General features: G+C 45.6%; 1 protein-coding gene across 2 annotated transcripts in view; it reads left to right on the plus strand.

Annotated features, from left to right (window-relative positions):
* Positions 1 to 8,109: 8,109 nt before the first annotated feature.
* Positions 8,110 to 26,023, plus strand: part of AUTS2 (activator of transcription and developmental regulator AUTS2) — a 757,798-nt gene continuing 739,884 nt past the window's right edge. Inside the window, exon 1 of one of the 2 annotated variants that reach the window (XM_033078074.2) lies at positions 8,110 to 8,626. In XM_033078074.2, coding sequence (XP_032933965.1) covers positions 8,336 to 8,626 — 291 coding nt within the window. In that variant the 5' untranslated portion in view covers positions 8,110 to 8,335. The remainder of the gene's footprint in view (positions 8,627 to 26,023) is intronic. The other variant, XM_033078075.2, reaches the window with a different exon arrangement.

The raw sequence follows: 26,023 nt of genomic DNA on the forward strand, positions 1-26,023 counted from the left end.
GCCAATGAAAAACAACCCAAGCCTCCCCCAGCTCCTGCACAGATGTGTGTTACGGAAATACAACAATTCTGGAGACACATAAGTGACATTTTTGCCAAGCTGAGGGTTTTATCCACAGTAACTAATACACTCATACAGCCTTAATTTCCTTCTGGAAGCTACTTGAGCACTGAGCACACTCGCTGCTCAGTTGGTGGAATGTTGTTTGGAGTTGTCAATAATTGCATTTGACTTCACATTGTACTTTTTTGTCCTGAGATTACTTAAGGCCAGAGGACAGCTAGTCATTGTATGTGAGCTGTGAGCCCATACTCTCTCTGCTCCTGCATGCTCTGTGTCAGAGCCCTGCTTTCATCAAAACACACCAATACAGGATGTTAAACAGCAAGCCCAGAAAAGTCTCTCTTCCTTTCCATCTGGAGCAGCTGAAGAACCAGGTAGATTTAAAAGCTGTATTCCCTGTAGTGTAACTGGGTTAGTATCCAGGGTCATGTTCAGGCTGCTAATCCAGAAGTTACCTTCAACATGTCTTTAGTAATAGGGAAAGACAATATGTAGGGAAAAAGGCAGAGGATGACAGATTGGTTCCAGGGATGTGTGTCCCGTAATTCTCATAAAACTAGAATGAAAGCTGAGCCCATTCAACAGCTTTAAAAATCAAGATGGTCTTATAAATGTTTAAGTGCAGATGAGGGACTTCAGGTACTTGGGTATGCAGATTTGGACCAGTTAACTCAATTCTGATCTCTGCACATGAACTCCAACAGAAGCCTTCATTGTTTTCATCAGCAGAATCACACTGATAAATGTGAGTAAATTACAGCATATTTCCTAATCAATTTCTGACAAATAAAGATATTGTAGCTGCACTACTCCAGTGCCAACGAAAAATAGTGGAAAGGTATGAACTTCAGAAATGTAAACTTGAGTTGTCATTAAAAATCAATTTTCATGATAAATTTAATTCACATTTCATAGAGATCTGTGTAACATCAATAAAAATGCTTTAATAATTGCTGTGCTGGCACACAGTACAGTGTAAGACATAAAGAGATATAAATTTTTTGTAATTTAGAAGACACTAAACACTGTTTTTCAAAAGAAACTGTTTCTCAGGAAGAAAAATGAATGTTGGAGGAGGATGTAATTCATTAGGGATTATACTCCACCCCTTTTCACAAAGACTGCTCTGAAATTAAAACTTTCAGAGATCAGGTTTCTAATTTATTCATAGACTTAAAAGGCCAGAAAAGACCAGGATCAGGTAGTCTGACCTTCTGGATAACCCAGGCTATTAAATTTCATGTAGTTCTCTCTATATAATAACCTGTGTTGGGCTAAAACATAGTTTCCCTTAAACATTGATTTTAAATGGTGGAAAAAAATTCATTCTTGTGTTTCTTTTACATGTTTTTTGGTGAAGGTGAGAGAGAAGGAAAGATGTAAATTGGTTGTTTCCTGTGACATCTCAGCAGAACTGGTACAGCACACGATAGAGCAGTCTGAACTCAGCATCACTAAATTATAAACAGTTGGTGTTTTCTGGTAATAAAAGCTGACCAATTTTCAGGGCAGAGAGATATGCTACCTACTCAGCAATATGCTTTGGTGAACAATTTCTGAAGGGACCTAAGGGGCAGTGTATGAAAAAAATTCCCAGGATCAAACTGTAAACCTGAAATCTGAATTTCCTGAAGAAAATAATAGTTGTCTCGTTTATCTGTAACTGAGATCAGAATTTCACCCTAAAAGATGAGCCCACTTCATAGGATGCTAAGTGAAGAACTGTAATTTGCAGTTTAGCTTTGTTTGCACTGTGGATATAATTAAGTGCCTTTCTCAGGAATAAGTTCTCTCAGAAAGGATGGTCAGGCATTGGAAAGGGCTGCTCAGAGGGGTGGTGGCTTCACCATCCCTGGAGGTGCTGAAGGAACAACTGAATGTGGTGCTCAGTGCTCTGGTCTGGATGACAAGGCAGGGATCAGTCTAAGACTGAACCCAGTGATCTTGGAGATCTTTTGCAACCTTAATGATTCTGTGATTCTATTATACTATTTCTTTTTTCTTTAAAGCTTGTTCTTGGTGAAAATCTTCTACTTGTTCCTCCACCAACATGAATATTCATGGTTCTTCCAAATCCAGTGTGGTCTCCAAATTTCATTAATGTACTATTTATTTGATATTTTGGATATTAGATATTCAGTAAAACAGACCTTTCAGGATACTCCACCAACAATGACACAAACTCTGATCTTGCCATTTATCATCATCCTTTACAGTTTCACAATCAATACAGTATTTTTTCTAGCCACATAACTTGGGATCACATTTTCAAATGAAGTTTTCTGAAACCCAGTGACACCTGCTTTACCCTGTATTTATGAATGCTGCCATTCACCAATATTCATGCAGGGGGAGAAGGAATCTCAGGCAATTTGAAACACAGGTTTAGTCAGTTTAGGGTGTTTATTAAGAAATCCCAAGGAACCAGCAGGATCCAAAAATTCTTGAGTTTGGCCATACATGATAAACATGCACAGCTTTATTGCCCATGACTGTCCTGTTCTCCAGGGACCACGTTTTCCCCTGCTGTAAATTACTATAGAGCCACACTAGTGAATAAATCAAGACTGAAGTTCTTATCCCCTGCATGGTCTGACTTTTCTTTTTTTTTTTCCTGATAAAATTAGTCATAGATACTTCAGAACTGTATTATAACCAACTAAAAAACAAGAAATATAGATGAATTAGTTTTTCATCTTTTCTGGGGAAACCTGTATTTCTGCTGATGCCATCCAGCTTTTTGTTAACACCTCCCCCCCTATTTCTAAGAAATAACTGCCCATTACACGTTTATTTCTACAAAAATCCAAACTTTAACTTTTTCAGGACCAGTTAATTTAAAACTTTTTATTGTGCCCCCCTGATCTCCTGGTACCAGAGAGGATGGAGAGTATTCCTCCAAACACAGGAACTAAAACACCAGAGAAGTGAACACAGGCTCAGGTGTGGGCCAGCCCTGACCCAGCAGATTGGATCAGATCATGATGGTTCATCAGTTCAGTCTCCTGTCTCCTGCTTTGTTTTAGAAATTGTTGTAGGTTCTGAGCCACTCAAATGTACATGCCCCTCAGCCACTCTATCACCAATATTCTGGGTACTTGGAGAGTTCTCATTATTCTGGACCTCAGAGCTGCCTGATGGCAGTGAGTTCCACTGACGAGGTTAGTTCCTTCGTTTGTGAAAGGAACAATTGTCTCTTCTCTGAGTATTTTCTCTCGAGGTTGTTCTGGAAAACAGTCCCTGGGTTTCAACTAACTACTTTTAGTACTGCCTTTATCTTTAGTTTTGAATCATTTGGGTTGTGTAAAGGCCACGGGTTTCTATTCTTCCTTGTTTGTTCACTTTGGATGCTCCTTCTTCTGTAACTGTTTCTGCTTCCAACCACCTTCTAGGAGAACACCTTTTAAAACAACAGGTGCAGCCCTTAGCTATGAAACCGGACAATCCTCTCTGATAAACAACACAATTTGGGTAAAATTTGTTTTGTTTTATGGAACTGTTTTAAATTCCTCTGCCATCCACACAATCACCCTGGCTTTTATTTTATATTAGAATTTTGGTTCTCATTATTTGCTTTTCTTATAAATGCACTGTACAAGCAGGGTGGAACAACGACAAAAAGGCTCTTTTCCCCACTTCTCTTGGTTTTTTTGTGTTCCCAGATCAAACTCCTTCTAAAACAAAAATAATAGTTTGCAAGACAGACACTCTGCTCTTTTAAACTACCCAGCTCCTACAAGGATGATAACCTCACATTTGCCTCTGCTGAGATTCCTGTGTGGACTGAACTTAAAAATTCCATTTTGGAGCTTAATGCCAAAGCACACTGCAAGCCACTCTTGCTAGAAGCAAGGTTCTTGCCATTTCCTCAAGCAATGAATTATCTCCTGATATTCAAGTTAGTTCAAAATATCCTTTCCATTTAGGTATGCCAGGGGCTAATCCTAAGAAAATGGCTTCTAGTGTTTTTACAGTTGCAAATTTTATTTTGTTCCAATGCCTGATGGTGACATGGAAATTGCAATTGTTGCTTTTGGTCTGTGTTAGACTTTCTGTCTTCGTTATTTAGGAACAGAAAGCTTTTCAGATCTGTCTCAAATCAGAAGATTATAGGTCTGTTATTACATGCTGGAGAAGTACCCTTTCCGTGGGTGTTAATTACTGAGTATCCAGTTGAGTACACTAGTCATTAACCTCAAAAACAGTGACTCAGCAAGGTACCAGAGCCTAAGAAAAAAAAAAAAAAAAAGGGAAAAAACCCGTGCTGTTTTCTCACACCAGATGCCAGGCAAGATGTATTTCTAGAGGAAAGCTAGCAGGCAGCCTAAGAACAAATGTGCATGGAGGTCTGTGGTATTCTTTCTGCTAGGATGACTTGAAATACTCAGCTGGAGGCAAGAGCGCACTGGAGAAAGAACTTCCTGAGGATCTGTCTGATACTCCCAAATCAATTAAGGTTTGTGGAAATGCTCCTGCTGGACCAGATCCAGAAAAGGGATAATTCACCTGTATTGTACCCTAGAAGGTGACCTGTGATTTCTAATGCTTGACATAAATATTACACAGAATGAAAATATTTTGCAATGGAGGATGAGTTAGATGGATGGGGTTTAATCTTATTTTTTTCTGTTGACATGAAAGTCTGGGGATTTATCTCTACAAAGAATGCAAAATGAGTCACGTATTGTGTCTGTTATCCACATACATGCATTCAAGAAGAAAACAGACTGAGCAGACTTTCAGCCACGCAATGAATGTCTGCAGAAATGTATCCGACTACAGGTCTCTTAAGTCACTTTAATGGTGATGGATATGCAGGAAACGATAATCAATTACTTTGCCCTGAAAATTACATAGTTATTTTCAAAAAACCCCAACAGGTAACAGTTGTTTGACACAGCACAGCTTAATATTTCTCAGAAGACAGAGATCTTGTAATATTTGAGCTTGCTGTACACACAAATTATAACGCTTCAGCAATACTAGTGCAGCTTCTGTATAGTCAGCTTGTATAGAATTGGCAGGCAGCTATGAGACAAAAGAACACAAAGTAAGATAGAGAAATGCATTTGTTAAACAGCAAAAAAATCTGAACAGGGAGATCTAAGGTCAGATTAGGAGATGTTCTCTAGGCTGATATTTGAGAATGTTTAAAAACCAGCCATGTGCCTCTGCAATGAGCAGCGTGGCCTTCTGTAAGGTACACGCTCTCACACTCTCGGGTTACCGACAGCTTTGTGCTTCCTCCTCTTCTGGCTCACACCAGCTTCAAAGTCATTCCGTGCTGTCCAGGAGCTGTGGTGTGCAGAGAGGTGGCAAAGCTGCCATTTGTCTTCTGGATAGTACAGAGGGTGTATCTGATTCCCAGGGCTCCACATAATCACTCAGAACTCATAGAAAACATATCAGACATATTACTCGATTGGTGGCCTAAGGGTACAGAGTAAACAACGTATTATACAGTCAAGCAGAGCCTCATCCCTGAGAGTCAGAGCAGCCCAGAGGGAGAACATTGGAAAAATACACTCAGGCTGTGTGTGTTCCCCTTGCTGGGGATCTCAATGGAGGAATGATTAGCAACTACAGGAGACTGACTTGGTTCTTGTAAGGTAGTATTACATGATTTCTCTTTTTCTACCTGCCCTTCCAATCTCCCCCAATATATTTCAAACTACACAATAGCATGATCACGTGGTAGACAGAGGAAAACCAGTGTTGTGCTTCCAGAGTCCCTGTTCTCCATTCTGAACATTGAGACTTCACATGTTGGGGTTTCTTTCCCATCTTGTTCTTTGCTCTTCCTCTGTCCTTCTCTCTTCCTAGCTAATGTCCTGATTCTGCTCCTAATGCTTTCTCCCCAAAGCCAGACCAAACAGCTCCAGCCACCCTTCTCCTTCCATGTGCATTCTCTCAGCAGGTTCCCCTGGGCAGGAGACAGAAGCACCAGGTGAGAAGGGTGACCACAAGAACTGGCTTAAAAAGGGAATTTGTTCGTTCCACGGCCCTCTTGGCGCTGAGGTGACATGGCAATATGCCCTAATACCGCGGAGCTGGGAACACGAAGAGAGGAGACCACAAAGCCGAGGCTGATGCAGGCAAAAGGGCACACAGAGCGTAGGAAGAGCAGAGCCAAGGACAGGTGAGCTGCAGGTGGGCGGCCACAAGTTGTTCTGCCCGCAGCCTCAACATCTGTGCAGTCATGTCAGAGGGTCACCCTGGCAAGGCCCACAGCCACTATCTCGGGGCACAGGGGTGCAGGCTTCCCTCAGGGACAGCGGGAGCACAGCCCACCCCAGGGCCGGGCAGCCGCCGAGGCCGTGAGGGACGAGCAGCTGAGCCAGCCCCAGCCCGTGAGGGAAGGAGGCCGGGCAGGGGGACAAGGGCTGGACACAGAGCCGCGGAACCACAGAATAGCTGGCGGTGGAAGGGAGGTCTGGACATCGTCCAGTCCAACCCCCTGCCACGGCAGGGCCACCCGAGCAGGTGACAGAGGAACAACTCCAGAGAGGAAGAGACTCCCAGTCTGTTCCCGTGGGGACATCCCTGCCCGGCTCGAGGGACGGAGCGGAGCGGTGGCGGGACAGGGCGGGACGCGCCCAGCCGGGGCGGTGTGAGGGCAGTGTGCGGGGCGGTGTGAGGGTAGTGTGACAGAGGTGTGAGGGCAGTGTGACAGAGGTGTGAGGGGCGGTGTGCAGGTGGTGTGAGGGTAGTGTGCGGGGCGCTGTGCGGGGCAGTGTGACGGGGCTGTGCGGGGCAGTGTGGCAGAGCTGTGCGGGGCAGTGTGGCAGAGCTGTGAGGAGCGGTGTGCGGGGCAGTGTGGCAGAGCTGTGCGGAGCGGTGTGGCAGAGCTGTGCGGGGCAGTGTGGCAGAGCTGTGAGGAGCGGTGTGCGGGGCAGTGTGACGGGGCTGTGCGGAGCGGTGTGCGGGGCTGTGCGGGGCAGTGTGGCAGAGCTGTGCGGAGCGGTGTGAGGGGGTGTCACAGCGCGTGCCGCCCGCCCCACCGCGCAGGCCCCCCGCGCATGCCCGAGCCTTATTTCGCGCGGCGGGGGCGCCGCATTTCGCGCGCCGCCGGGCGGGGAGCGGGCGGGGCGGCGGTCACGTGAGCGGCGCGGGGCCGCGCGGCCGCTGGGGGCGACACCGCGACCGCCCCGCGCGGGGCTCGGCGGGCGCCCCCCGGCACCGGCACCGGCACCGCCCGGGCGGCACCGAGCCCGCCGCACCGAGCCCGCTCCGCCGCGCCCCGGGCACCCGCCGTGTTGTTGTGGCCGCCGCCGCTCCCGGGGGCCGCCTCCCCTCCGCTCGGATCTATTGTCACCACCACCAGCACCCCCCTCCTCGCCACAATTAATACGATGAATTTGCCATGATTGATCCGTATTAATAGCTGGGGTGGGTGGACGTGTTTTGGGGCTCTTTTTCCTCCCCTTTTTTCTCTTTTTCCTTTTTTTTCTTCTTTTTATTGTTTGGTTTTGTTTTTGGAGGGGCCGGGCTGGGATCTGATCTCCACTCCCGAGTCCATCCCTGGTCGGTGCCTGAGAAAATTGCAAAATTGCATCTGGATGCATCGTTATTATTATTATTGTGTTTGATCCAGGGAGATAAAGGAGGAGGGGGAGAGGAGTGCGTGTTGGTGGGGAGGGGAAGGCTGCACCCTTCCCTGCACACACACACACACACACACACACACGCAGACAGAAAGGGAGTTCCGAACATCTACAAATATATTTTTTTCCCCCCTGGAACTTCTTTTAGTTGGGGAGGAAAGGAAGAAAGAAAATAAATTTTGTGCAAGGAAATACTCTCAGCTCCCTCCTTCCAGCGGGTCTCCTTTCTTTATTTTTTTTCCCCCCCTTCTTCTCAGCCTTTTTTCCTCTCTTTCGAAGATCCTCGCCCTCCCAGCCCCTTGATCAAAGCATTCCGCTATTCTGATTTATTGCCTGCTTGGTGAGGCTTTTTTTTTTTTTCCTTTCTCTCCGTGTTTTTTTTTTTTTTTTTTTTTTTTTTTTTTTTTTTACAAAGGCGACCTGAGATCAGCCATTACTTTCCTTGGCTCGCTTATAGGAATCTCTTACATTTGGTGCTTGCTGCTGGTGGTGGTGGAACCGCACTCGGATTCTTTCATCCCCCCCACCCCCTTGCTGTCCTCTCCTCCCTCCCTTTCTCCTTCCCTCTCTCCCTCCCTCCCTCCCCCGTTATTCCGCCGGGGGAGCCGGATTTGTGGCTGCGGTGGGGCGGGGGGGGACGAGAGCGAGAGGGAGAGCCGGCGAGAGACATGGATGGCCCGGCGCGATGCAACGGGCTTCGGAAGAAGCGGCGATCGCGGTCCCAGCGCGACCGGGAGCGGCGAGCCAAAGGCGGGCGGCGCGGCTGTGCCGCCGGCGGGGCCGCCGGCCCCGGGGCCGCCGCGCTCTCCTCCTCGGGCTCGGAGAAGGAAGACAATGGGCCCCCGCCGCCGTCCCGGCCGCGGCCCCCCCGGAGGAAGCGGCGGGAGTCCTCCTCGGCCGAAGAGGACATTATCGACGGTTTCGCGATGTCCAGCTTCGTCACTTTCGAGGCGCTGGAGGTAGGAGCGGCGGCGCTTTGTGTGCGCCTCATTGTGTGGGGGCAGCGGCGGGGGAGCCCCCGCGGCGCCCCCCCGGACACCCCCCCGCCCCTGCCCCCGGTCCCCGGGCCGGCCCGCCGGGGGTGCCCGCGGGGGCGGTCCCGCCGCCCCCTCCCGGTCCCCGGGGTGCCCCGCTGCCCTCCCTTCTCCCTGCTGCCGCCGACACCTGCAGCCCTGCGCGCCGCTGCCGGCGGGGCCGGGGCCATCCCCGCGCGGGGAGCGGGCAGTTGTGCGCGGTCCCCCGGCGGCGCTCCCCTTCCCTTCGCCTCCCCTCCCACGGATCAAACTTTTCTCGCGCCGCCGTGGCCCGGCGGGGCCGCCCACTCGTGTCCGCGGTGTGGGGGTGCCGCGCGTGTTTCCCGTGGCGCTGGCGGTGCTGCCGCGGGTGAGGTGCCCGGCCTGCCGCGCTCCCTGCCGGCATGTCACGAGTGGGCCCCGCGCTGGGCGGCTCGAGTCATCCCCGCTGCGAGCCGAGGGGCTGCGAGAGCCCAGGCCGGGCCGGGCGGAGGGAGGCGAAGCCCCGCGGGGCTTCCCCGGCGTCGCTTCCCTCCGCCCTGTCCGGCCTGGGCTCTCCGTGTTCCCCCACCCGCCCACTCGCGGCCGTGGAGCCACTGTCAGCCCCGTCAGGCTCGTGGTGGTGATGCTGCCGTGGAAGGGGACCTCCAGTCTGTGTGCTTGAAGGGCTTTGTTGTTTGTAAGTTCTGATCAGGAGAAGTTTGCTGTGGTGAAATGCACATTCATTTGGGTTTATGTGCACTGGAGTCACAACTGGAACGATGATGAACTGTCAAAATAAATGTGGAGGTGAAGCGGATTGTAAAACAATAACAACAGCAAAAAAAAACTGTGTAGCTTTTAAGATGTTTAAATATGTAGCCAGGAATTCTTAGAGGTATTTTCAGGGTTATTTTGTTTCTTGATTTGTAGCCAGATTTTGTCCTTGGTTACACCTGTATCCATCCACACTGTGCCTCGGACAGAACTTTGGTGTAATTAAGGGAGGATTTGTTCACTCTGACAAACCTCCACATGGTTGGTGTTAGACTCATGTAAGCAATAAGGAACAAATGCTGAGGTAATGTCCAGACTCTGTTTATCCACCATTTCTCACCTGGTGAGCCCATCCACAAGTGTCCTGCTCAAACCAGAGAGACCAAAAGTGTGAATACGTGTTTGTTGGCAGGCGAGAAATTTGTATGCTTCTGTTTCAGACAAAATTCTGTTTTTCCTCAAACAAAGCCCTAGTTTGTGTCATTAAGCATTTTTATGGGGATAAGGATTTGAGAATTTGGCTGTAGTCCTTTTTGGAGAGGAAGTGAAGAGCAAGTTTAGAACTTGGTAGGGTATTTTAGAAAATATCTTTATTCTGTTTCACCTCTTATTTGTTTATTTTCAACTTGAAAAAAATTGCTGTGCTCTCTTCTCTTTGCCAAGCCAAGCATGGCTACTACTTGCATCCTCCTGTAATCCCGTATCACTAAAAAGGAGCACAGATTACCCAGTTCTGCCAGCTAATATCACGTTCAGATAAAACAATAGCTTGAACACTGAGACTTGACATACTTTTAATGTTCATGTGATAGGTGGCACGTTTTGACCTAACGATTTCATGCTGCGTTAAGAAATAATGTCACAAAATCGTTGTTAGGTGCTTTTTCCTGCAGCTCCGTGTGTGCGTTGAGAAACTTGTTTCTGAAGATCAGAGGGAGATGAAGGTGTCTAAGGCACAAGCCCAGTGTGGCAGGAATTGCTCTGTGTGTTGCATGTAGCAGCCTGGAGTTTTTATTGTAATTGTGGTGTTGGTGAGGAGGTTGTGGGTGGCTGGTGGAGTGAGATACTTCAGCCTTGGTGAGATGTTCAGGTGTTAATGTGTTTGAGTTGAGTCAAGAGGTGCTGTGGAGAGGTGTCCTGGTGTTCATACACCTCATGATATGGGTCTGCCCCCAGCTCGTTGGAGGCCATGGAGATTTTCCCCAGATTCCAGAAGACACTCGTGTCCTGAATGTAGACCAGACTTTCTGAGCCCGTGCCTTTTGCTTGAACTTCAGCCTTTTGTCGGGCTTAGCACAGCTGGAAGGGTGCAGAGACAGTGTTTTGTCAGCTTGGTGTGAAAAACTGTGAGAGGGAAAGTGCAGAGTATTTCACCCACTGGAGGATCTAAGCCCACGGCTCAGAAGAGGGGACACAGGTGGCTCATGCAGGAGGGGACAGCCACCATGGAGGGACAAGGCTGAGCTCTCTGCTTCTGGGGACATCCTTGCAGCTGCAGGGGTGTGGGTTGGCTGTGTGTGAGGTGTCACCCCAGGACCTTCTTATGTATCAAGTTGCAAAAAAAAGGAGCAAGAACTTCCCACACAGCTTGATTTCACCTGTCTTCTACTAAATGCTTTTGCTTTCTGTTGGGGTGACTGAAAAAGCCCAAACTGTGCAAAATACCAGGTTGTGTAAAGCTTAGAGATGGCAAAGGGACACAGGTATTGCACAAGAACACAGATCCTGTGCCACTGTGATGTCAGGAGGAGTCATCCAATCTGTTGTAGTCATGATGATAAAAGTTCCCATCCCTTGAAGCAAAACTTTACCCAGCTCCCATTGTGGGAACTGCTTTTCTGTCCGGGTGTCAGTAGCCTTCTCATACTTCTCAAGTGTAAATTGTTTGGTGTTGAAATAGAGGCCATCTGCTTTTGGTTGTCTGTCTGCATTTATGGCACCCCATACCTTGATGTCTCTAATGTTTGTGTGGGGAATACACAGGAGAAGAGGGAGTTAAGTGAAGACAGTGGGATCTCACTGTGGATTTTTTCTTTCTTGGAGTGGCAGTTCAGCAATTCCAGTGTCATTGTAGATGTGGTCAGACTGATCCTCGCCTGGCCTTGCAAGATTTCAGTGTAGCTGTGTGCAATATGGGCCTGTCCCCTACGCTGGGGAGCATTTTGGAGCCTTGACCTTCAGAAACCAGCCCTTAAGCTGTAGTAAAGCAGCTGAGATGAGGTCTGACACTTTGATCTGATTCACAAGATTCTCCCGTGAGTGGCCTTGTTGGGACTGAACTCTGTGGTTCACTCCAGAGCAGTTACTCACACTCAGCTGTTGCCCTGACCTCCCCAGCCTGGAAAAGCTGGAAGGCACAGACACTCTGTGTTAGTGTGGCTGGTGGCTTGTCCAGCTGAGTGCTTTTCCCAGCTTGGAGGAGCCTGTGCTGCCCTGGTGGTGTGTTTGTTACCAGCAGTAATGGTATGAGGTTCTCCAAACCCAGGTGAGCATTTTAGACACGGGTTTGACAGGGAAAGGTCATTTCTCAGAATGTGATAAATCAATCCCTTGGAGTGACTTTCTCCATGATGTGCTCTGGCAGTGCTGGCAAGGAGGCTTCTGCAAGCTCTCTGGTGAGGTGAGATTTCAGGAAGATGTTTGTCTCCCTCCTACCCCCTGGTACAGAGGTGTCCAGGCAGGAGACTGACGTGACATGGCTTTTGACGTGCTGTGGTGAAGATGGTTTGCTGTGATGAGAAAGGAAATCTGACCTGAATGTTAAGATGGCTTGAAGCCTGGGAAGTACTTTATGTTTCCTGAGTCAGCTCTGACCATCCCTATGGAGTAAGCAGTTAGTTTCAGGTTTTCTGAACACTGAGTAAGGTAATGAGTTTTTTCTGCGGATGTTTGTTTAGCTTCAACTCAGGCAGCTCATCTGACAAGCCTGAAATGGGACACAGATATTTATAAAGCACAGATAGAAGTGGGGTGGGAAGCGGGGGACTCGCATTTAAATGGGGATTCTTGTTTCATAAAACTGTCATAATTTCTCACTCTGCATTTGCTGAGCTAATTTCTGTTCAGCACACAGGCATTAGTCTGTTTTGAGACCATACTAAATTATTGTCAGGTAAAGCCCAATATAATTAATTACAAATGAGAAATGCTGACAAATATTTGTCAAGGAGTTGTTTAATGAGCTTCAAATTCTGTGTCAGATGATTCCATCCAACTAGTGTAAATGATTTCTAAGCAATTGTTCCAGGGTGTTTGTGTGGTTTAGGCAGATGTTGGCTGCAGCACTTTCACAAGTTGCACAGATAGCATGAGACTAGATGGAGTAAAGCTTAACAGATAATCTAGGCTTTAAAATAGAGACACTACAGAAACAAAATGTGCAAGTAGCAGGAAGGTTCTGAAGATCCTGTGGTCTCAGTTGTGTATCTGTGTGCACTGACAGTGTGGCTCTGTGTATGCATCTGAATGCAGGAATTTGCTTTAATAACTGGTGTGTGATGCTCATCTCTAGGCATGGCCCACTGAAAATAGAAATAGCTTGGCTGTGTGACAGCAGAAGCTTTGGCTGGCTTGCTGTGTGCTTTTCCTCCCCAAATCATTCTCTTTTCACCAATCTTCTAGCTGGCCTGATTAGCCTGTTTGCTTAAATTCTTTGAGATTTCAAGCAAGTTTGTTCTGCCTTGTCTCTATCCCTTCATATTTCATAAGGAATTTGATCTTCCTGCCTTGCCATAGCAGCATCATAACATCAGGTGTTTGTTTAGTGCTGTCAGCAAATCTTGGTGGCCCTTCTTGTGTTTATTGACTGCTTAGATGCTTAGGTGTTTGTCCCAGTCTCTGTTTGCACATGCAAGTCTGCAGATTTAGACCAGCAGAGAAGAGAAGGGAGTAACTAAATGAAGATATCTGGGGATGAGGAGAGGCATTAGGCTTTGTGTGACACTGGGATATCATATGAAGCAATGCATTTATTATTTTCACTGTGTATTTAGAGGAAACGGTGAACTGACCTGAGATTAAATTTTGAGATAACCTTGACAGAGCAGCTGACAATCTTGATGAAAACCTCAGTGAGCAGACATGAAAAAACAGCAACTCAAGTGGAAAGTGGGACTGAAAACAGCAGGATGCATATTCCACAGAAGGAATGTCTAGGTGATGTTTGAAATGTGTTGCTATCATTTGGGTACCTGGATACTTTAAAAATACTTTAAAATTATGTGGAAAAGCCTGGTACCTTTCTGGGAGGTGAGGCACTCCTAGCTGATTTCAGTAGCTGTTGGAGAGCTGAAGCTGTCTCTTCAGGCAGGTAACGACCAAGGATTGAGATTGTTGCGTAAATATTCTTTTAAGCTCCTGAAGGTAACCATGTAAGGAAGGTGGGGATTTTTGCCATTCCCATAGGTGGTAGTAGGAGGCACAATAGCCTTGAGTTGAAGAAGGAAGAGTTTAAACTATAAGGACAAGTTCTTTTAGATGAATGTGGTTCAATTAATCTCCACTAGCACAGCTCTTTAAGATTAGCATTAATAAGAAATATGCCACACATCAAAAGACAAAAGGCACCCTTATCCTCCCTTACCTTGGCATCTTCCTTCCTGCTGTTTGGGGGAGTAAGTAAGCCCTTCTGATTAAATATCTGGGGCCTTTGCTGGCATTGAAGGAATGTAAAATCCAGGGCAGTGGTGGAGTCACCATCCCTGGAGAGAGTTAAAAGAAGTGTAGATGTGGCTCTTGGACACATGGCTAGCACTGGGGCTGGCTGTGCTGATGGTTAATGGTTGGACTCTCTGATCTTAGAGGCCTTTTCCAACCTAAACAGTTACATGATTCTATGCTGTATAAAATAAGGGTAAAGGATCAGGAACTTGGAAGGAAAATGATCGTTAGGGAAAGGCAAAAAAATTGTCAGAAAGGCATCAAGGGTCTGAGTAATTGAAAGATTGACTTACAACACTGAGATCAATAGAGAAATAGCAGGGACTGTATGGGAACACAGAGAACTGGAGGAGGGGATGTTGTTACCAAAAGTGGAAGTTTCAGGAAAGATCCATTGCTGTGTATGAAAACGCTCCTTGGTGAGAGCCCTGCTGTCAGTACCAAGGGGAGACACTCAACCAAATGTGTCCCTACTTGAGGATTCATTAATCCTGGTAACTTCAGCTGAGAGGAAGGCAGAAAGATTCCTGTCTCACTGAAGATGATCCCCTCTTTCCCCCAGCTCTGCTACTATTGTTTTTTGAGGTTTTCTTGAACACCTATCAGTTTGACTGGGACACCCTACCAGATTACACTGGGGGTCTGACCTGCAGCCTTGTAATTATCTGCAGCTAAATTAGAAGCTTAATCTTTGTTCTGAGCAACAATAAGTTGAGTCAGATAGGTTTTAAAAATAGCCCAAGCTCAAGTTTAGTGAAGTCTCAAATGCAATTAATAAAAAGGTAATGGAGTTAGGAAGTTGCAGGGTGAAATGTGGAAATGTTTAACTCTCAGTTTTCTTGCACTTGAGCTGCATTGTTGCCTTGGTTCTGCAAGAGAAAATTGCTTCCAACATTTCTCTGTCTTTTTGTACATCATTATCAGTTCAATATCTTGTGTTCTTGTTGGGGTTTGGCTCTGTATGTGCCACAAATTACCAGCTGCGTGCATTTTTTGTGTAGTCAGTTTGTTGTCGTTTTGACTCGATGCCAAGCCATGGTGAAGACCACTTCAGAACATCATAGTCCTCTAAACTCCTTTGTTGTAAAATGAATATGAAAATCCACTTTGTAAGTAATGAGGAATGGCTAATGCAGGTAGGGATTTGTTTTGCTGTAACAGCAGAACGTGCAGTGGCAATTTGTCAGATCCCCAGCTCAGCTCTGCTGTACTGTTTGCCTTTAAATAGTGTGTTACCTTAATGTCTTGAGATTTTTCTCCTTGTATCTTGGCAACACTGCTGCTGAACTTCACACACTCATGTGGTGGAGAGAGAAGGTTTTAACCAAAGGGTTAGTTATGGCTATAGTCTGGTAAATACTATAGGCAGGAGTTTTGGTTCTGTCATTCTCTGTGCACTAGTGGTGGAATAAGTGAGCAGAAGTGGATTATCCCTTGGCCCTGCAAATACTGTTCTGTTTGTGAGGTTCTACTCATGAGGTTTGATTTGACCATGGTACATGTACTCCATGTGGATTTAATTGGCTTTTGTTGTGCATCTCAGTCCTGCTGTTTTTATAATGTCCTGAGACAAAGGCATGGGACATGTGCAGAGCTGTGTTGATGTCTGATGTGCCCAAGTTCCTGGCTGGCTGAACTTCTGATTGTGTAATGCTGGTTGATGCACATATTACTGACATGATTGATATACCAACTCCACATAGGAATAGTTAGAGCTGTGCAGGAGTTCAGTTCAGTGTTCTTTCCAGGAGTGATCACCCTTTAATCTGTCTCACACGTGTTTGCCAGCTTTATAAAGTGGAAGTTTCTTCTCCTCTTCAATTAGTGCTCTTAAAAATTGTCTCTTTTCATGCTTTTATTTGGTACCAAAGGAGACTTAATGGTTCGAGAATAAAACTACTGTCACCCTATCCTCTCCATCCAGACATGAGCCTGGACTTGTACTTTGTTGAATGAACTCATGAAAAGAGGCAAACATATTCAGCCTTTGGGACAAGGCCTGTGCTGAGCATCATTTGTGTGAAACCACCTGGAGCAGGATGGTGTGGATGGTGCAGGATGACAGTGAGCACTAGAAGCAGCTAGAGGTAGGCACCAGGAGGTTCTAGGTTAGATTAACATTTGGGTGGCTGAAAGAGGTACTTGTGTGTTGTGAAGTAATGCTAACTGTTATATCAGGCTTTAAAACATGTTTTACACTCCCATGAAATTAAGTAGTGGTCAGATCCAGACCAAATTCATTAAAGGTTGTGAGAAGCCTTTTTCTGTCGTAGGCTGTGAGAGGAACAGTGTTTTGGAGGAGAGGGTGTAACAGTGGTAATACCTGGTGCAGATACCTGCTTTCCTGTCAGTGAACTGCAGAGCCACTGATGCCTGTTTCCCTGGGTGCAGGAATGGGTTCCCAGGACACCCATCCTTGGAGCCCTCTTGCAGGTTGCTCTAGAGTGTCCTACAGCTCCTCCTCACTCTCCCTCCTGATGTACTAAATGCATTTTAATTCCTTTGCCTGTGAAGTGGAACAGTGAGACAGAAATTGTTGCCACTGACTTCTCTATGACCACACTTGGTGGTTCTTGGGTACAGAACCTGTGTGGTTAAACTTCTCTCTCCTGGCAAGTTCTGACAGTCCATGATTTGTTGTTTGCACACCATTTCCTATTTCTGAGACTGAGATGAGTTACAAACATGGTGATAATTGCTCTTGGCACTGATTTTTGTTTATTTTCTCTCTGGAAGTCCTAAGTGACCCGAGACCTTTCAGTCTGAGAATCTGCTTAATTTCTTTTTCTTTTGAGACATCTACTTCTGTGGAAGGTGGGAATAGAGGCTAGGTGGCTGAAGCACCTGGCTCCTTGCTCACATGGATGCTGGGAATGGTAGAGAGGCAGCCAAAGGACCTGACTTGTTGCCAGCAATGGGGCTTTGTTCTTCACCTGGCTCCTGGAGACTTCTGTCACCTTCCTCTTGTCTCCTGCACATCCTTTGTACCACATGCCTCCAGAGGTTACCATGAGTGTCTCCCAAGGGTCCTCCAGAAACTGGGATCTGTTGCCCAGCTTGCAGAATGCCCAGGGGAAGGAGCTGGGAGGTGCTGCTGTTGCAAGAGCTGGTAACACACGCTCTCAGCTTGCCCCAGATTGTAGGGGATGGCTGGCAGGGTGACAGCCATCACAGAGGGTACTGATGGAGGGCTGAGGCTGTGAAAGTGGCTTTGACCTCGAGGGGTCTGAGTGGTAAGAAGGCAAAAGAAGAAGTGCTGCTGCTGTGGACGATTTATGTTGTGACTCCGTTGGTGTCGTGGGGTTTAATGCATGTCAAGGGCACTTTGACCTTTGGATAGAATCTTTTGGTGTGAATTTGTGTCTTTTCTCCTCTCTTTTCTCTCCTTAAAGAAAATTCAAAATAAATACTGAAAATCAAAACCATCTGTTTTGAGAGGACCAAATTGCCTCTCTTAACTTTATGGGATTTGGATATTACTGAACGATTAGAAGTCCTACTAATTTTTACTGTCTGGCTATTGTGCTTGTAGGCAGTGACTCTGCTAGCATTAGTCATTTTAACTATGGAAAAAAAATGCAATTAATGTGCCTCAACAGCTGAGTCTGCTGGACTTTAAAAAAAAAGGAGGGAAAAAAAGTAAATTTTAATGAGTTCTGGGATCATAAAGATACATCTGGTGGATGGATTAGCCAAGTTTTCAACCATAGAATGTGTATTGAAAAACTCAGTGAATTATGTAGCTACAAAAGTGGATCTTTGCATGTTTATAAGGCCTCAGTGCAATCTCCTTATATTTGCCTAATGACAGACACCTCAGAGGCATAGCCCAGGACACACGTGGGCTGAAACAGCTCCCCAAGCTGAGAGTGTTTGTATTGGGATGCTGCTACTAGTAAATATTAGAGAAAATGTAGGGGGAAAACATATTTTGGTATTGGATGAAAGAAAAGAGAAGGAAGGGAATGGAGTGGGGTAGAGAGGAGAGGGAGAACTGCAATTTAAATGAACATGATGTGTGGGCTAAGATATTGTGCCTCCACTGCTGAACCAGAAAATTTATAACAACTGTTTGTCATGTGTATGTATTTATAGCCATTCACATAATGAAGAAGTTTCATGAGGTTGTAATAACATCAAGATGGATGTAATTAAAACAGAAGCAAATTGACACCTCTAGATTAAAGGCAAACTCTAAACTAATACACCTGTACGCTGTCACTTATGTATTAGTTGTCTGGGGCAGTCTGCCAGATATGCAAATAAAGACATTGGCAAATTTCCTTGGATGTGTGGTTATGAAAAACCCAACTATTTAATCATTTACCTAGCCCTGCTCAGGTTTGTAGCAAGGGTAGAATTGGATAATTTGGTGTCCCCATGCTTTGTGATGGGCACAGGGTGCAGGGTGAGGGGAAAGGAGCCCGGAGAAATGCAGTGCAGGGGGCTGCTGGGGGAGAATGTCCTTTCCAGGGGGACCCTTCCCTTAGCAAAGAGCTGTCAGCTGCTCCATTTCACATCTGCCCTGACTCTTGAAACTCCAGAGCACTGAAGAGTCCTTGACATTGACACTCTGTAGCTTTTGAGCACAGTTCAAGGCTTTTGAAAACTGCCCTGTAACAACAGGCTTTGGTTCGGTCATGCTGCAGGCGCAAACTTCTGAAATTTAGACTTTTGCAGCAATTCAGATCTGATGGAAATACTAGGTCTGAGAAATGGCTGTAAAGTTGCTTAGGAATTTTACCTAAGAATATTTTTCAACTTGTTTCAATTTGCAGAAGCCTAAAACATTTCCAGTGGAGTTGTGGACATCCATTTCAGCCTGTGGTCGATAGATCTGCTCTCCTAATTAACGCTCAGTCTGCAAACTGCTGATGTCAAACCTGGTGGTGTGGAGCAGGAAGGGAGTTATTTGCCTTGTTAGTTCCAGGGCTGTGAATGGAAATGCCAGCCTTGCTTTTGGGTTATTTGCACCCCAGATAACCTGCATTCCTTTAAGTGGCCTGGGGACAGGAACAAGTCCTCATGTGGCTTGTGAGTAACCCTGTGGCTGGTGATGAGGGTCTCCTGTTAAACCCAGATGTCTGTGCCTCCAGCTCTTCCTCCCTGAGTGGGAAAAGTGCTACCTTTTGTGGATTCCTCAGGTGGTTGCTTGGGTATGTAAAACTAGTTAGAAGTAGGTTGATACTATGGGGGCTCAATGAAGCCTGAAATTCTTGAACTCAGTTTTGAATTCGGGCTTGAAGTTTTCTGTCCCAGTTGGGGATGAACCATGAGAAAATCCCACTGTGGGCTGGAGCTCTGCAGAGTGGGGGCTGCTAAATGCACCAATTTCCTGGGAGCTGATGGCAAAAAAACTCCAATTGGCATGTTTTGTTAGACTTCTTCTGAATTAAAGACTCCTTTTGTAGTACCTCTGGACATTAAGGATCACTCATACGAGGTACATAGGTACATGGCTTCAAAGTGGTTTCAAATGGTAGGATTTTTTTGTCTTCAATATTTCAACAACTTTTCTTCCACCTTTAATCTTTCATGAGCAGAAGCTTCAAAAGATAATTAGTAAAACATGCTTTTATCTGCATTTATCTCAAAACATGATTAATTTTTTAACTGCAATTATAGCAATCATTTCAAGTTTACTCTATATTAATGAGTAAAGGATTTTTTTGAAAGAGCACGAGCCTAAATATGGCTATATTGGCTGAGTTGAAAGGTGCATTTATGAGTGTGCTTTTGTTTTTATTGCTAAGGATTGAATTTCCAGTTCCAGGAAGTAATATTTCACATGGATTAAAGTCTTTGAAATGCTTTTGCCCAGATTCACTAGATCATTTTGAGAAGCTGACAATGACAAGAACAGGATCATGCACTTTGCAGGACCTGGCTACTGAATACCCAGTTCCATGTTTGCCTTGTGTTGGTGATTTTTTGCTCCATGCTGTGCATGTGCTCCTTTGCTTGTTGCCCTTGGCATTGAAATGTAAGATATTTGATGCAGACAGTTTGTTGTTAATGAATTAGCAATGAACTTGTAAGTTTTCACCTTACCATTCCTGTCTTTGTTATAGGCAGCTTAAGGCATTTTTTTATCACTATTTCACTTCTAGGAGAAAGATGTTCATGTCTGTTCCTGTCTTTATTGCTGCTACTGACATATGCAGGGCTGTCCAGCTGGTGTTCTGCAGCCTGGATCCTGTCTGCAGGGCCAGAGTGTGGCCACAGAGCCCCTGCAAAACTGTGACACTGGCACAGAGCTATCCCAAAACAGGTACCCATTGCAAAGCCTTCAAAAGCAATGAACCACTGCAGAGGACTACTGGAAAGAAGCACAATTAAACTCCCTTTTCACCAGAGTACAGCTTTTGCATAATTTTGCCCTGTGAAGGCTGTTCCTCAGCCCTGGCTCCTGCTTCTCCATCAACAGGAGGGAGAGATGTTGGGCTGGAGCTGCAGTTTCACTGCTCTGTGCCTCCTAAGGAGCCAGGCAGAGAGCAGCCCTGGGGCTGGAGGTGATGCTGGGGTGGTGGCATGGCCCCAGCTACCACAGCAGAGCTCAGGCAGCAAGGCAAACAGAGCAAGCTCTGAAGCTGCTATCACAGGGGTAAGGACAAGAGTTTATTGTGGGGTTTTTTGGTTGTTTTTTCTTTCCTTGTTTCTCTTTGTTTAGGCCCTGGTCCTGGGTGTCAGGGAGGATTTGGAGTAAGCGTGCACAGCCTTGCTTCATGTCTGATTTTAGCTGCTAAATTGGGATTGCAGCTCCCTGGCCTGTGCTCCCTGGGGGTGGATGGGTCGGTGGCTGCAGCAGTGAATTGGGCAGCTGCATAGGAGAGCACACGGGTGTATAATCAGATTTCTGATAAACCCAGGTCTCTAAGTCCCTTGAATGGGCAGCTTTGCAGTGAATGGCCTCGTGAGGTCTGCTGTGGCTGCTCTCTTTGTTTGGTACTCTGACAAAAAATTGCTCTGGTGTCCGTGTTGGCATATTTTTACATCTGTTATCCATATTTTCAATTTGTTCTGGCTGCAGTCTTATTTTGTTTTGCAAAATCTACCTGGGATTGGGACGGAGATATATGTTTGCTAAGGCAGATTTGGAAATTGTGTTGTTGAAATACAGCCCATATGGGCCATTGTAAAATGGTTACTGCAGCATATAATTGCCTTCACAATGATGTGCTTTGTCATTTTCCTTCCATCTTCAAAGAGGCGCTCCTGTAGTCTGCTGACAGCAATGGTGGTATTAGAAAACATATGGATTTGTAAAGGCATTAAACTGTCTTTAGTTCAAGGATTAGATTACAGTGTCAGAGTGTGGGTCACCACGTTTTCATGGGGATAGGCTGCACTGCAGTGTGTTGGTTTATGTTACAGGTTAGGGAAGGGTTTGTTTATTTATTGAAAATATCTCATATAAGATCCTTTCCAGTACGTGGGGAAGGAGGTGTCTCGTGCAGGGTGTGAGCTGCAGCTCTGTCTGAGGGCCATGGCCCCACCTCACCCTGCATCACATTGGTCAGGGCTCACCATACACTGACAAGGTATCTCATCAGGAAATGCCATTTACAACCCCACAATGTAAATGTAAACTCCACAAAATTTGCTTTGAAAATTTAAGGAATTTTTTTTTAAGTCCTCCATGCTGGGCTGCTAGTCTGAACATTTTGTGTATTTGTTTTGTGTTCATTTTACACTGCACAGCTCCACACATTTTGGAGTACAGGGCAATCTGTTCAGCTTTTACCTCTTTTTCTGTCTTCACAGTTTGAGGTGTGGCTTTTCTGGGATGGTTGGAGGTCTGCAGCACCTCTGTCAGCAAAGGCCTGTGCAGCATTCTCATCATGGGATGCACATGGCACAGACATGGCACGCAGCCTGTCCCCAGCCTGAAGTGATGCTCATGCTCTTTACACCATCTAAAGGGGAACGCTAGAGAGTGGGAGGATAATACACATAAAGAAGATCCTTCTTTTTTAGTTTCTTTACTGCATTTTGTTGTACTTTTTGCAGCCTGCTCAGTTCTGTGCCTGGCTGGCACCCCGGAGCAGACGGGCACTCGTTTGGCCTATGGCCACCTTCACCACGTGCACTTGCTGCTGTGTTTGGCTTTGCCTAGGTGGCTTCCACAGCAGCTCTTTGCTACCTCTTTTCTCTCAAGCAAACACATTTCTGATGAAGATGCTGAGCTGGTCCTTGGGGGACAGGGCTGGTTTGTGTGCAGGCACAGTCATCCCTGGTAACCTTGAAGCAGTCGCTCCCTTCCCATTCCAGCACGGCTGTGTGAGCACCTGCTCAGGGCTGTGCTGAGCAGAGATGGATTTGGGATTGGATCCATGTGCATCTCAGGGGACCTGCTGCATTCACAGTGTAGATTTGAGAAGAGCAGGCATGTGGGGACAATGCTGATGTGTGAGGTAGTATTTAGTGTGAAGTCAAAATACGTGCTTAGGGATCACCTTGAGTTGGAGTGTTAGTTTCGCTGTAGCTGAGTTTTTCTGTCCACAAAATAGGTTTAACAATATTGTCCCTCTTCTGAGTTTGCCTGGCTACTTAATTAGCATCTGCAGGGTGCTCAAATAGTAAGTGGTTAACATAAAATATCGACATAATTTCATGGTAGGACAATAAAGCACCAGTGCCTGTACACATGTAGCAGGGACCTGCCTAGAAGACTAATTTAAATAACTGAAAACACTTTTTTTGTTCTCAACCACCTTTTTAAATAAAGCTCTAATTTTGCCTTAAAATTGCTGACAACAGCCAGCTTCATTAAGGAAATCTGACGTGTAGGGTATCAGTGAAATTCTGATTAATGCTTTGTCTTTCTTTATACTATTGCCATTATTAAGTGTGTAAAAGTTGGTATTGCTTAGTTATGGCTTGCTTCAGTTTTAATTATGTGTCCCAGCTGTGGTGGGTGTCACGGCTATTTATGTAATATCTGTCTTTAAATCCATTGAAGAAGAGGGAAGATAATTCTAATTCTGCCTACAAGAAATGTTCAAGGATGTATTACTAACTCTGGCAACTGTGATGGTGATAAGCAAATTAGGTCTGTCATTAATGCCAGGGTCTGCAGGTATAATATGTCATAAAACTGGTATATCTCTGGTACTAGCTGGCCTATAAAAATAAATAAATGCAGGGGATTTTTAATCCTTGTGTAGCAAATTTAAGAGCAAAGCTACTTTACCATAAGGTTTGTGTAAGGTGAACACAAAGTTCATGTATGTGATGTGTTTTTGCAGCAAACAGTGCAGAAGGGAGAAAGAAACAGTCTGGTGAGAAGCTCTCACTGATATCCCCAGGTTTTGCTGTGGGTCTTTGTCAGGGCTTTATTTAAGGACTTACTTATGCAGATGTTTGAATCAGTCCCTCTTTAAGAAAGTGTTTGAGTATATTAAAAACCATAGCACAGTGCACTTTAAATCAGGACATGCTGAAGTGCAGTCAGGAGCATGATGTTATAAGGTGTGGAAGAAACATATCTTTAATATGAAGCTCCCTAGCAGTGGCTTGTTTCTAAATAATACTTTATTTTGAGGGGAAGCTTGGGAGAGTGATTTGGGGTTTTTTTTGTTTGGGGCCTTCAGGAGATTGAGTCTGGTGGGACAGCTCCTGGAGCTACAGGGCCTAGACATGCTCCAAACTCTGCCTTGGGATGCAGGATGTGGCCTCATGCTGGAGCATCCCTGGCCATGCTGGAAAAGCTCAACAGAGAGCTTGGGGACCACTGGTAACAGTGAGACTGAAATAACTCACTGGCATGAGCCTGTATTTGTCAAAAGCTTTTTTCTGTCCCTCAGCTGGATGAGATTGGATTCAAGCACAGGTTTGGTTCTGGAAGTAACACACAGCATCAGAAGTCTCTCCTGTATGGGACTGAATTTTATCCCTCCCTAAGGGAAATGAGGAACTCTGCAGCTTTGTTTGCAGAAGTCCTGGTAGTGTGGAGTCATCATGATTTCCCTGGCAGTGGCATTCCTTTGGGTAATCACTTTGGAAAGCTTCTGCAGGGTGCTTCCTCCTCTCCCTGGAGCAGACACCTTCCATCCCATATTGCTGCTTTCTCCAGTACCAGCTAAACAGGTGGCAAGATTCAAATCACCACTCTCTGAATGGAGTTCTCTCTCCACAATAGCTCACTAGAGGCCTGTTTTGTTACAGAACATTGATTAAATAAATATTCCTATGCATACAAAAGAGGAGAAATCTGTTACTACACTCTGTAGTTATTTTTCCATTAATGGCAAGGAGCTCTCTCTAATTTTCCTGCCCCTTTCAATCTGTTCCCCTGTCTCCCTCCCTTCCCATCACTACTAATGCCTTGAAGTGCATGAGTAACATACAAAGAGCTCACAATCCCTCTGCTTCAGATCTGCAAAGGCTGTGGCTCCAACTCACTGTGCTTTGGGAAATCCCCCTGGCCCATGCAGGGCAGAACTGACTGCTCCATGCATGTGGTTTTGTTTAACTTGATATTTCATGTTCAATATCAGCATTCCTTGAGCTAACTGACTTCCATTAATTTATATAGCAGCAGTTAAAAATACAATTTTGCAATACCAGCATTTTGTATAGTATTGACAATTGGGGCAGAATATTTGACTTCTGAAGAACATCTTTTTTCTTCTGTGCCCCCTGATTTTTAAAACCTTTGAAGCAGATGTTACTGCTCTGTGGTTTGTGCTGATGGAGGTGTGTGTATGTTTTGGAAGAAAACCACCTCATACTCGGAGCCTGGCAGCCAAAGGCAGCTCCACTGCAAGCAGCAGATCTGATTTGGTATAAAATGGTGGCATTTTAAAATAAATATAAGGTAAAGAATTCATAAATATAGTGTAAAGGAAGAAAATAGCTTGACTAGTTTTAAGTTCAGTAGATATTTGTCTCAAGAAAGAACTTTTGATTGAACAAATGTCTTGCTGCAAGAAATGTGGACTATAAGGAAATACCATGGATTTACTTTGGCTCTGCATTGATGTGATAGAGATAAAAATCCACCCTGAAGAGAGTAACTCAAACTTAGCTGCTTTTTTTTTCCTATTTTCCCCCTGCAGGCAATGATATCTATTACTTTGGAAAAAAACTCGGAGTCAGCATTTCTATATCATCATTTTTCTTAAACAAACTTAGAGCAGTTAAATCACAGAGCTGTTACTCTAGAGAAGTAAATTGTGTGATACATTTTTTAAAGACCATTAATGAAGCTTCCTTTCATTACATGAGTTTGTCTCAAAATCCTTGCCACAGTTGGTTAGATTTAGGACCAGGGCAGGAGAAGTACCTGTTTGGATAAAGCTGATCATCTGGGCCCTCTGTCAGGGAGAGCCCTTGCCCTCTTGCCTGGGCAGTGATGGCATTGCCATGGTAGAGATGAAGCTGTGCCAGCACACTCTGCTCTCCCCAGAGAGAGAGAGCTTTGTTGGCTGGGGGTGAGAAAGGACTGGCTGTGGAAGGCTGTGGCAGAAAGCAGTGCCTGTCTGCTCTTGCTTACTGTGGGCAGTTAGTTGGAAGTGACACTAACCTGGGTTTAATTCTAGTTTTACATTGCAACAACATGCCAGCTGTTCCCTGTATTCTTCCGTGACACTGCAATGTAATTATTTTTTTGTTATCTTTCAAGATGTAATTTTATGTTGGTGTGCTTTCCCCCTAACCCTTTGGCACAGAAAATGTACAGCTAATTCATTTTTCTGGGAACATGAAGAAGCAAGGGTGAAAATCCCAAATTGTAGGGCCAAGGGGCTGTGCTAAAGGCTGCTGAGGAGCGACGTGCAGGGAGGAAAGGCCCCGTCTCAGATGGAGTCTGAAAGCCACTGGGACGTGTGCAGTGATTAATGGTGTCGGTGCTTTTTAGCTTCATCAAAAGGTTTCAGTGTAAGAGTTTCTGAGGAATGCTGATATTCACAGGAACCTATCAAAGGT

This window comes from Catharus ustulatus, chromosome 22, assembly GCF_009819885.2.
Source record: "Catharus ustulatus isolate bCatUst1 chromosome 22, bCatUst1.pri.v2, whole genome shotgun sequence".
Taxonomy (NCBI): Eukaryota; Metazoa; Chordata; class Aves; order Passeriformes; family Turdidae; genus Catharus; species Catharus ustulatus.